At 37.9% G+C, this 12,649-nt stretch overlaps 1 protein-coding gene across 1 annotated transcript in view; it reads right to left on the bottom strand.

Annotated features, from left to right (window-relative positions):
- Nucleotides 1–10,963, bottom strand: part of DDX53 (DEAD-box helicase 53) — a 228,737-nt gene extending 217,774 nt beyond the window's left edge. The window contains 7 exon segments of the mRNA XM_082447156.1: nt 1,944–7,899; nt 7,903–7,911; nt 7,915–8,514; nt 8,518–8,544; nt 8,548–8,814; nt 8,818–9,071; nt 9,074–10,963. Coding sequence (XP_082303282.1) covers nt 7,411–7,899; nt 7,903–7,911; nt 7,915–8,514; nt 8,518–8,544; nt 8,548–8,814; nt 8,818–9,071; nt 9,074–9,272 — 1,845 coding nt within the window. The 5' untranslated portion in view covers nt 9,273–10,963 and the 3' untranslated portion in view covers nt 1,944–7,410.
- Nucleotides 10,964–12,649: the final 1,686 nt, after the last annotated feature.

Below are 12,649 nucleotides of genomic sequence, written 5' to 3'. Positions count from 1 at the left end.
CTGAGCATTTGTCTCCTGACCTGTAAAATGAAATAAAAATGCCCCTTCATGTGGGTGCACAAACAATAATCATCATGTCCTTCTCCTCCTCCTCCTCTTCTTCTTGCTCATTTATATAATGGCATCAGAAAGATATTTCTTTACATGGACAGAATTCATAATATCTGTATAAGTAATTATGTCTTTCTTTTTTTACTTTTTCATGCAGTTATTGGATTTTTCCTAAAAAGAAAACAATTCCAAATTTTGCAAGTAAAATCAAAAAGAACCCACAAATTTTATTTCTGTGCAAATGGAGATTTCTGTGAGATTCTCCAGTTTGTTTTCTTGAAAAAGAAGATGGAATGGTCAAGTCTCAGACTTAATCTTGATAATACATATACCATCTCCAGGAGTCATACATAAAATACTTTTTATTACAAATGTAAGAGAACTTCATAATTGATTCTTTTTCCCAACCTTGCTCCCCATTATTAATAATTTGGTGTATCCTGGCAAATTTGTCCCTAAGTACTGACAAACACGCGTGGGATATTTACACATACAGTTAGTATTTTTAAATAAAAGTGGAGTCATATTCTTCAACAGTACTGCAACATCATTTTTTTCTTTTCACAACATCATCTGATCATTTTTGAGTTTTTATTTTGATTATGAGTTAGCAATCCTGATGGTGAAATCCATGTAATTATACAAACAAAAAACAAAGAAACAGAACTGGAGTTCCCGTTGGTCACATGTGAAAGGACAACATAAAAAAGGATCTCTAAAACAATAAGAAAAAAAAAAAAAAAAAAGGATCTCTAAGTTGGAAGCCACGCTCTATTCTTTTCTTTCTTTTTTATTAACAGTTTTATTGAGGTATTATTGATATACAAAGAATTGCACATATATAATGCATACAATTTGATGAGTTTGGACATATGCAAACACCCATGATACTCTCACCACAAACAGGGAAATAGACACATCCGACACCTAAAATTTCCTGTGTCCCTTTGTTTATTTGTTTTTGTTTTTTTGTGGTAAGAACACAACATTATTCTTATTACTGAACAGAAGGTGAGGTGTAGGCAAGTAGATGTTACCAGACAAAACAGGGGACAGAAATAGAAAAGCTTACTTTTGATCAATGAAAATAAAACAATGCACTATTTCCCTCGCTTCCTCCCTTCCCCCTTTCCTTCCTTCCTCCCTTCCTCCCTTCTTCCCTTCCTTCCTTCCTTCCTTCCTTCCTTCCTTCCTTCCTTCTCTCCCTTATTAATTCATTCAGATATTTACTGTGCTCCTACTGGGTTTCACAGGCATCGTTTTTCGCACTTCAGATGCAGTGGTGGAAAAGAGACAAGTTTCCTATTAATGATTTTTACATTTTAACGTGTGAAACAGAAGAGATGATTGTATTTTGAATACCTTCAACTACAATGCCTCTTGAATTAATTTCTTCAGTTATTCAAAAGTTATGTTCAACGTCATCTAAAAATTTTTTTTGAGGTATAGTTGATTTACAATGTTGTGTTAAGTTTCTGGTGCACAGCAAAGTGATTCAGTTATATGTATTTTTTTTCATATTCTTTTCCATTATGGTTTATTACAGGATATTGAATGTAGTCTCCTGTGCTATACAGTAAGACCTAGTTCTTTATTTATATAGTAGTTTGTGTATGCTAATCCCAAATTCCTAATTTATCCCTCCCCTCTCCCTTCCCCTTTGGTAAACATAAGTCTGTTCTCTATATCTGTGAGTCTGTTTCTGTTTCGTAGATAAGTTCATTTCTGTCATACTTTAGATTCCACATATGTGGTATCATATGATATCTGTCTTTCTCTGTCTTACTTACTTCACTTAGTCTGACAATCTCTAGGTCCATCTGTGTTGCTGCAAACGGCATTATTTCATTCTTTTTTTTGGCTGAATAGTATTCCATTCTATATATATACACCACATCTTCTTTATCCACTCCTCTGGTGATGGACATTTAGGTTGTTTCCATGTCTTGACTATTGTAAATAGTGCTGCTATGAACAATGGGGTGCATGTTTCTTTTCAAATTAGCATTTTCTCCGGATATATCAGCATCATTTTTATTATAATAAAGGTAATGTTATTTTGTAGAAATTTTAGAAAATAAAATAAGAATTAAACCCACCTATAATTGCATAATGTAGAAAATTATGACTATCAGTGGTGTGTGTCTATGTGCATCCAGCTCATCTGTTTTTTTTCCTATATTGATATATGGACCGATGCAATTTTCTAAAAATGAGATGATTTTATAAACCACTTTCCTTTAAATATTCTTTAAGAACATGATTTCTACTATTCCAAGTCAGGAATAGATATGCTGCAATTAACTAGTACCCTATCATTGGACTTTGAGGGTTTTTTCAAAAATGAATTATTTTAAGCAACCCTATGGTAAATAGCCTTCTATATACATCTTGGTATGTATATATAATCCTTAGGGATATATAGGGTCCAAGTCTATTAAACATATGCAGATTTTATGCATAATCTCAACTGTCCCTCCAAGGAACATACTTTTACAAAATTATAATTTATTAATGTTTATTTCCCTGCATTGCTACTAGTATTAGGTATTCCCAGGTTTTTTCTAATTACAGCCAATTTTTCTAGAGAAAAAAGTTATATCATTGGTTTAATTTTCATTCTATTGTTTATAAAGAAGTTAAGCACTTTTTTACATGTTAATTGTTCACTTATTTGTCTGTTCGGTGAATTGTCCTTTACATTTCTGCCCATATATCTATTTTGGGATTCATCCTTCATTTTTTGTTTGTAAAAATCTCTGTACATTAAATATAAATAACTGAGTGTGTGATATATTTTAAATTATTTTTCTTGTGTTTCCTTTGCCTTTTATAGTATTTTTGGCATTTCATGTTTACATTGTTAAACCTATTAATATTTACCTTGCATTTTCTGTGGTTGCTTCTATGTTTAAAATTTGTTTCCACTTTGATATCAGAAATTATATTCCTATATGATCTTCAAGTTTTTTTTTGTTTTTTTAAATTTTATGTGTGTATTTATTTATTTATTTATTTATGGCTGTGTTGGGTCTTTGTTTCTGTGCGAGGGCTTTCTCTAATTGCGGCAAGTGGGGGCCAGTCTTCATCGCGGTGCGCGGGCCACTCACTATCGCGGCCTCTCTTGTTGCGGAGCACAGGCTCCAGATGCGCAGGCTCAGTAATTGTGGCTCACGGGCCTAGTTGCTCCGTGGCATGTGGGATCTTCCCAGACCAGGGCTCGAACCCGTGTCCCCTGCATTGGCAGGCAGATTCTCAACCACTGCGCCACCAGGGAAGCCCAGATCTTCAAGTTTTTAATTTTTATAAAAAGCCAGAATCTAGTGGGGTTTTTTTTAATAGTAGGAGTTCTGTGGTTGATCAGTTGTCCTGATATGTATTGTATGTATGTATGTATGTATTATATATTTTTTAATTTTTAAAAATTTGTTTTGGGACAGACTTTTCTTTCTTCACTGATTAAAAAAATTCCACCTTTATACTAGCTTCTTATGCAGATTTAGCTCTGGATGGTTCTCTCATGATTTGTTAGTTATATAGGATAAAGCTGTTTAAACTGTTGTATATTTATAATGTATTTAAATATTTGATAGTGCAATTCATCTTAATTACTTTGAATTTTTCAAATTGTCTCTGTAGGTATGCAAACTAGTATGGTGCACATGTCAACATTATTGGTAGGTAGAGAGAGCTACAGAAGTTTTGAAATGGAGGAGAGCAGATAGGATCTTGGGGAAGATGTAGCACTTGGGCTGAACCCAGAATGATGAATCTGATTTGACCTGGCAGAGTGGAAGAAGAAAGGACATTCCAGACAGGGGGAAGCAATGGGAGTAATGGCACCCAGAATTGTAAACAAACATTATATAATGGGTGATGGGAGAGGCAAGATGGACAGGATCTAATATGTGTTGAGTACCTACTGAATGTTAATTATCATGCTAAGCATTTTATAGGAATAACTCTGAGGTCAGCTGAATCCTCATACTTTGTCTCTGGTGTCAGTGCCCTGCGTTTACTCCGTTCCAATTTAGACACACAACTCAATATTTATTTGAGTTTCTAAAAAACAGTTCACTCACAAAAAGTTTGTTGGTCGATGTAAACCACAGTTTCTTGACCTCAATACTGTAGACTTTTTGGGCTAAAAAAAAATCCATCGTTGTAGGGTGTTGTTCTGTGTATTATAGGATGTTTATTCCTGACCTCTACCCACTAGATGATAGTAGCAATCTTGCTGCTTACATGGGACAACGAAAAATGTTTCCAGACATTGCCAAATATCCCCTAGGGGGCAAAATCGACTCTGATTGACAGTCATTGATACAGATTATACCAAAGATAATGAAAGTTGATGGAGAATTTTATATTGAAGAGTGTACAAGAAATACGTATTCTTTTCATTTTCCTGGCTGAACTCCCTTCTTGGTTTCTCCGCAGTTGACTTTGGAGGGGGGGATGTTTTGCTTAATGTATTGCAAGGTTTAACTATGGCACTGCTGACATTTTGACCACATAATTCTTTGTTTGGGGGGTTGTCCTGTGCATTATGGGATGTTTAGCAGCACCACTGGGCTCTACCCAGGAGAGGCCAATACCCCTCCCCCGGAGCTGTGCCAGCCAAATCTGTCTCCAGATACTGGCAAAATTGGCCTTGGTGGAGAACCACTGATGCAGACTATACCAAGGATAGGAAAGTTGTAGGGTTATATTCTGTACAACCCACACGATATAATTTTAAAATCCTCTATTTTTTCCTCCGAAGTTCTTTCTTGGTTACTATGAGATTTGTTTTGTTTTGCTTATTCTCTCTCAGGGATTCTCCATCTCGGCATTATTGATGTTGTGGACCAAATAATCCTCTGTGTGTGGGCGCTGTCCTGTAGATTGTAGGGCGTTCAGCAGCATCCCTGGCCTCTACCCACTAGGCACCAGCAGCACCCCATACCCCCAGTAGTTAAAACAACCCATACTGTCTTCACATGTGGTTAAGTGTGTCCTGGAAGAAAGGGGCAAAAATGCCCCTGGTTGAGAACCACTGTTGTATTAATATTTCTACGTAGCTTTCCCTGTACGGTAGCTCTTCTTTTCAGCCTTTTCTTTAAGAAGAAATGTATGTTTCTTTCCTCTTCTTCCTCATTGAGTGATAATTTTTGTTGTTACTTGAACGTGATTGAGGAACCTCACTTTCTATCTCAAATGGTTTAATTGTTACCCTTTTCTCTAACAAATACAGCATTGCCCCTAAGAGGAATTCTGGCAAATAACATATACTCCAACTTGCTAAACATTCATCATTTCTCCTCCGAGTGAACAGGAACAGGCCATTTGAGCTTCTCTCACAGGTTCTGCTATAGACTGCTCTTGCATTAGGGTAAATTGGCACATACTTCTCTATTTCACTAAATCGGAACATGTGGGCGATCTCAAGACAAGCATATTGCCTTGCACATAGTAACTTGTATTGACGTAAAAAGAATGGAAATATTGGAATCTGGCACATCAGGGTTAAAATAGCACATAATTCCTCTTTAACCAGATTTAGTAACCTTAGGCAAGTTAGTTCCTCTGACATTCTTTTCATCTTCTGCAAAATAGGGGTAAGATTACCCTCTAAGTGGGTTTTAATTTATTTATTTTTATTTATTTATGGCTGTGTTGGGTCTTCGTTTCTGTGCGAGGGCTTTCTCTAGTTGCGGCGAGCGGGGGCCACTCTTCATCGCGGCGCGCGGGCCTCTCACTGTCGCGGCCTCTCTTGTCGTGGAGCACAGGCTCCAGATGCGCAGGCTCAGTAATTGTGCCTCACGGGCCCAGCTGCTCTGCGGCATGTGGGATCTTCCCAGACTAGGGCTCGAATCTGTGTCCCCTGCATTGGCAGGCAGATTCTCAACCACTGTGCCACCAGGGAAGCCTTCTCAGTGGGTTTTAAATAAAGGTTATCAATTACAAAACAAAGCACCTGGTATATATCCGACACTCAAAAATGTTAACCATTGTTCTTAATTTTATCAAGAGATATCGATGTCTTTATAACAAGCCTTTAAAGTCAGACTCTAAACCTTAAACACCTATACCTAGAATGTTTACCTCTTTATTTCACTTAATTTCGGAATTTTTGTTGCAGTTACAGCTAAGGCATGCTGGGAATAAAGATTGCTGGATGATTTTTTTTTTTATTTGCCAGAAGTTTTAAGGCTTGACTAATTATAATGTTCTCATAAACACTGAATTATAAAATTCAGCGTCATTGTGAGGATATTTTCTTGCAATGTGAGAAGATGCATATTGCTTCTAAATGAAAGGTAAGAGAGAGAATTGTAGATTTAGGAATTGTACTAAACTTGGTTCCTGTGCCAAAAATGTCGGGGTTTTTTAATGTTTTTCCCAGTACAGAAGAGAGATTTTTCTTTCACATTAATTTTTCTTCTGATGTGTATATGTGGTTTTGACCTTTTCGAGACAAATTGAAAAATAAGATGAAAAGAATGTAAAGACAACCTGTGAGTCACATTTCAAAAATCAGTAGAAGTGCAGAATGCACTATTCTGGTCATTAAAAGGGGTTTCATTGTTCAATTTGTTACACCAAGATGTGATTTTCCCCCAGATTAGAAAATAAAGTGTTAATATAACGCTGGGATACACAGTTTGGTTATAATATCATAGAATTTAGTGGTGAAGGAGACCCCCAAATTATTTCATATAACCACCCCAATTTATTAGTGAAAAAAAGTGTGGGCTACAGAAGGCAAGTGACCTCCCCAGAATTTTTAACCAGTGGTTAGTGAGAATTCATTTGAGAATCTGATTCCCAGTGAGTCAGACACTCTGCTCTATTAGTCACATCTATCGGAAAAAAGAGAATTATGGAATCTTCTAAAAGATTGAGCATTCATTTTCTAATGAATGTTAAAAATTAGGGAATGATAGTGGAAATATTTTTAGGAATCGTGTCACCAACCACTGGGGGAAATAAAATATTTTGACTGGGATAAGCTTGATGAAAACTATGTTTCAATCCAGTACAACTATTTTAAAACAAGAAAAGCACCATTGTTGTCTTCTACCAAGTCTTTTAGAGAAGACACAGCTGGACGTGGCAGGCTATAAAAGAAAGTAGACTCTAACAAGCACAAAACACTCTCTCATTTTCAAAACACTTTTGATTTTATTAAGGAACATGCATTGAAAGCTTGGTGGTATTATTTAAGAATTTGGTTAAATGTTTTCTAACTGCCAGTAGGTTTCCAGTACTTCCTTATGTAACATGATTACTGCATACCTTGAACATATCTTGAATCTTCTAGCAGCCTGGTACAACTTTTCAATGTAGACATCAGTAAAACTTTCTGGATTTTTCTTAAGATTTTCTTGATTTATTTTTTGGGTCCCTTTTTTGTCTAGGTAATTTGTATCGCTCAGCCATCGATACAATATCTTCTGGGACACTCTGATTTGCTCTTTGCAGAACTTTAATCAATTTACCGGCAATCTTCCAATCACCTTGAGTCATAAGGGTAACTGATACGCCCATCTCTCCTGCTCTTCCAGTACGCCCTACTCTGTGTCCATATTCTTCAGTAGTCCATGGAGAATTGTAATTATATACGTGTGTGACATCACTAATATCGAGGCCTCGGGATGCTAAATCAGTAGCAATCAGTATTTTCACTTTTCCACTTTTAAAGTCCTCTAATGCTTGCTCACGATTATTCTGTTCTCTGTCACTGTGCAGGGATTGTACAGTTATGCCTTGGTTACTTAAATCGCTTGATAAGTCATCAGCAACAAGTTTTCTGCTGACAAGCACGATGACTTTGTCTTTGGGTGACAAGCTCTGTAGGAATTCTCAGATAAGAGATCATTTTTCTTCTTCTGTGGTAACAATTATATTTTGCTTCACTGTGTTTACATTAACTAGATCCCGAGTACCAGTATAAACAATCATGGGCTCTTTCAAGTAAGATTGTGTAAGTTGACAAATGGTATCTGGCCAAGTTGCACTTGTCATAACAGTCTGCCAGTCTGGGCGCACAGCTAATAAAATCTTCATTATTTGATGTTCAAACTCCAGATCCAGCATTTTATCTGCCTCATCTAAGACTAAGTAGGTTATGCTTCTTAGGTTGACAAAGCTATTCATTTGCAGATCATTCAGTCTTCCAGGAGTTGCAATGATGATGTCTACGCCTTTGGTAACATCTTGTATTTGTCCTTTTCTGTTTCCACCGCCATATCTACAAACACTTTTAAGACCTTTATATGAATACTTAGAACATTCAGCTTCCACCTGAAGAGCTAATTCTCTAGTGGGTGTAAGGACTAGCATGCCGGGTCCATTCCTTTGTTCTCTAGATATTGGTTGAGAATAGAGATGAATAAACCCATGCATTAAATAGAACAGTGTTTTGCCCGTTCCAGTTTGGGCAATTCCTGTAAGATCTATTCCTTGTAGAATAATAGGTCATGCCTGTGACTGAATTGGCATTGGGTTTCAAAAACCAGCTTTTTCAATGCTTTTTATAAGTTCAGGATAATGTTGGAAAGCATCTTCAAATTTGCAAATCGGATTGGGGATGGGACGTTTTTCACCATCTTTCAAGTCATCACACATTATGTTGAAATTTTCCTTTCTCCAAGTGTCTACTTGCACTTGAGACAATGACCTTGTTGCTTTGGATTCTATGTAAAAGTTTTTCTTAATTGGTGATAAATCTGCCCATTTTCTTTCTTCCCACTGTACAACTTCGGCCTTTACTTGATCCTAGTCTGTCAGTGGCTGAGCTCCTCTAGCAGTGTTATCTCTGCTTGAGCCTCTTCCAACAGAGGGTTGGGATGCAGCATTATCAACACTGGATTCTGAACTGTAGTGTCTTTCTTGTTTCTTAACAAGAGTTTCTATAGCTTCTTTGGCCTTGGCTTTCATGTCTTTGCTGCCAAAGATTTTTACCTCTGCTTCAGAATCACCTTTTATGATCTGTATTTTGGTGCTTGTCATATCCTGAATGTCTTTTATTTTGATCCACCATGACCAATCACCACACCAACCATACTGTTCCTCGTTTGAAAGCAGAGCGCTTGTTCTTGGGAGCCGAAAGCCCGAGGCTCCAGGTGGCTGGAGGTGCTGCTGCAGCCCCTGCCTCTGCCACCCATCCCATCCTGGCTGGCCCTGCGAGCTCTCCAGCTCCGCTCCGCCCTCTTCCGCTCTGGGGCCCACGCCATTTCAGGATAATGGTAAAGTTGGTGCTGGTCTCTCGCCTACCTAGGGTTGGGAAAAGATGTGGCCTCGACCCTCTTTCTCAGCGGGTCAGGCTGGTAACCACCAGGGAGGCCGCCACCGGTAGGTAGCTAGCTATGCAGCTGTCACCTAAGGAATTAGTCTGTGATGTAGTGTCAGGGAGGGGCTTTGGCTGGGCTCACCAGTCACAGGGCTGGGACCACTGTGAGGTGACGCAAAAGTTAAAGCGACACATACTCTCAGGGGCTGACCCTACGGGCACTTACGGGATCCGGAGAGTGTTTGCCCAACTTTTGTGTCCTAGGTGCCTCAGTGGCTGGCCTCATGCTGGTTTTGGCTCAGTGTGGGAGCCAACGTGAAGCACACCTTGAAATGAACCACATAGTCTTTTTTTTTTTTTTAATATGCCAGTTATTTCCATAGGAGGAAAAAAATAGTGAATTTTTAAAAATCAACTTACTTGTTTATATATTTATATGTTTATTTATTTCGGTAAATTTCTTTTTGAGTAACAGCAATACTGGGTCTAGATAAAATCATCAATTCCCTGTCCTCTTAAATTATACCATCAGAAATCTCTTAGGTGCATGCTTAGGGATGGCATTTTTGCCTCTGATTCTTCAGCTAAACTCCAACATTTGTTCAGGCGGTTTCTGGTTATTATTCCAGGGATGCTGGTTAGAAGAGAGGTAGAGTGGGGTCGACGTTAACTCTGGAGGTGTTTTCAACTATTTGCCACTTTTCTCAGTGCCTCTTAATTTTTTTCCCTTCCCTGTGGTTTTGTAGATTCAGACATCTTAGCACTGGAAGGCTATGTAAAAGTAATTTATTAGGTGCAGTGTAGAAGACACCCTGGCAGCAATCTGGGCAGGTGGACATCCAGCTTCTATTTGTATGGTTCCAGAGGTTGATTTTTGTTTTTTTCTTTGTTTAAATAAAAGTACACTAAATATTTATCCTTATATATTCATCCTGTTAAGTTTGGTCAATTGATGCAGCATATTAAATATAATTTTAATGCTGATTCTCTCATCCATTATATTACCCTCTAGTTTCAAGTCTTCTGCCAATTAAATGTTCATGGTATCTTCTCTATTCAGCCAAAGTTGCCGATTAAAATTTGAACACGGTTGGATATCAGGTGTAAAAGGCTGTGACACATTGGGAAAAGCCTTCTCTATGTCAGTATTTATCCTGCAAAGATGCTTTTGGAAGGAACAAAAAGGTTGCTGGCCAAATATGTCTTGGAAATACAGCACCCTGCATCTTCTCAGAGTCACAATATGCATGAGGTATCTCAGAAGCTCTGATGATTACAGGAACTGAGAAACTCAGTTGGGCATTGTTTTGTTTTTATTTTTATTGGAGTATAGTTGACTTACAGTGTTGTGTTACTTCCAGGTGTAAAGCAGTTGGGCATTGTTTAACCCAAAGTTTTCAGAGGAATTTGCCAATGGAACCTCTTCTCAGTGTTTTCATTAAACTGTTTACATGGAATAATTTTAGATTTATAGAAAAGTTACACAGATAGTACAAGGGCTTCCCATATACTCGTCAACCAGTTTGTTTCCTCGAATCTTATCTCAAACTACCATGGTACACATGTTACACGTAAGAAATCAACACTGGTCTGTTAATATTAACTAAACTCCATCAGTATATTTTCTGTTCCAGGATCCAGCTAAATGGTATGATTTGTGACAGTCTCTGTCTTTCCTTATTTTTCATAACCTTGCCAGTTTTGAGGAATAATGGTCAGGTATTTTGTAGAATGTCCTTCAGATTGGGTATGCCTGATATAATTTCTCATGATTAGACTTGGGTTATGGATTTTTGGAAAAAAATATCACAGAAATGAGGTTCCCTTCTTATCAGTCGTATGGGGTGAGGGGAAGGGTGCCTGATGGAACATGACCTGTCACTGGTAATGTTAACCTTGGTCACTTGGTCAGGTGGTGTTACCCAGGTTTTCCCCACTGTAAAATTATTATTTCTCCCTTTCTGTACTCTCTTCTTTGGAAGCGAGTCACCAAGTCCAGCTGCCCCTCAAAGGCCCACCTCCTGTTTAGTTGCAATTGTTGTTACATTTTGTACAACTAGTAATCTTCTTTGTAGTACCATTTATAAGTACCTGTAGAAAGGGTCTACTTGGATTTTATATACATACACATACACACACACACACAGCCATTATTATGTTCTGCAGATGCTATATATTATGGCAGAAGCTGTCATCATCATTGCACATATTGGTGCATTTACCTTGTACACAGAACCATACTCAATACTGTAAAGTCTAAAGACGTGGCAGCAGTATGGCTCAGTGGCCAAGAACACTGGAGCCTAAATAACTGAGTTTGACTCTGAATTCTACCACTTACTAGCTGTGAATCCTTGAGCAAGTTCCAAACTTCTTATTCCTTGGTTCTGCTATCAGTAGAATGACATACCATTACCTGTCTCATATACACAGAGACATACACGTAGTTGCACTACTTGGTTCAGAATAGGAACTCTCCAAATCTTAATTACTCATATCACAGAAACAGTAGGTGTATAGAGACAATTATGGAGGTTCCCAAATGCCTGTTGAAGAATTTCCCTGATAGTTTCCTCTGGTCCATGTCGAAATGAAAAAAATAAGGGCGATACATTTTTTCATAGGTCTAAATTTATTCGACTTAAACTTTTTTTTAAGCTTGTACCTTTCTATTTTTTTGTAAAATATCCTCTTAGAAAGGAAATGAGGATCACAAATGATTTTTAAGGGTCTTTACTAGGGCAAAAAGTATTAAACTAATGCCAGTAGCTAGATATGGTTTTCAAATGTTATTGGTATGTGAAACCCCCCAAATTAGAAGCACTCGTCTAGCACATTAGCAAATAAACACAATTCAGGATGTTATCAGGTACTGATCATGATGGCAAGCAAGAAGGGCTGGGAGGCTGGAGAGTTGAGACAAAGTCCTATAAGGGATGGAGGTCTGATCTGCCACTAGGAGGCGTGGAATTAAGGATCGAAATATGTTAAAGCTTCAGGGCAAGAAACCGATGTGGCCTTGGGAAAGAGATGAGGGCAGCCTGAAGGACTAGGACAGAAAACTCAGGTTAAAGAGAAAGGGGAAGTGGAGAAAGATAGCTTGGGTCAGGGGAAGGGAAAAGGGAACTTTCAGGGACCATAAAGACAGTCAAGTGAGTTTCAAATTAATATGGTAAAAAAAGAAAAAAGAAGTTGGGGAGTGAACCTAGAGTGAAGGAGTCATAGGACACTGTCAGTATTAATTAGGGAAGCAGGTCCATATGGAGAAAGCAGGATGCAGTGAAGTAAAGGGTGGGGCTGTGTTTGTGGTATTTTAAGTAC

This window comes from Balaenoptera physalus (genome assembly GCF_965194825.1).
Source record: "Balaenoptera physalus genome assembly, chromosome: X".
Lineage (NCBI taxonomy): Eukaryota > Metazoa > Chordata > Mammalia > Artiodactyla > Balaenopteridae > Balaenoptera > Balaenoptera physalus.
The sequence above is the reverse complement of the archived record's forward strand: the minus strand, read 5'-3'. Positions and strand labels throughout refer to the sequence as shown.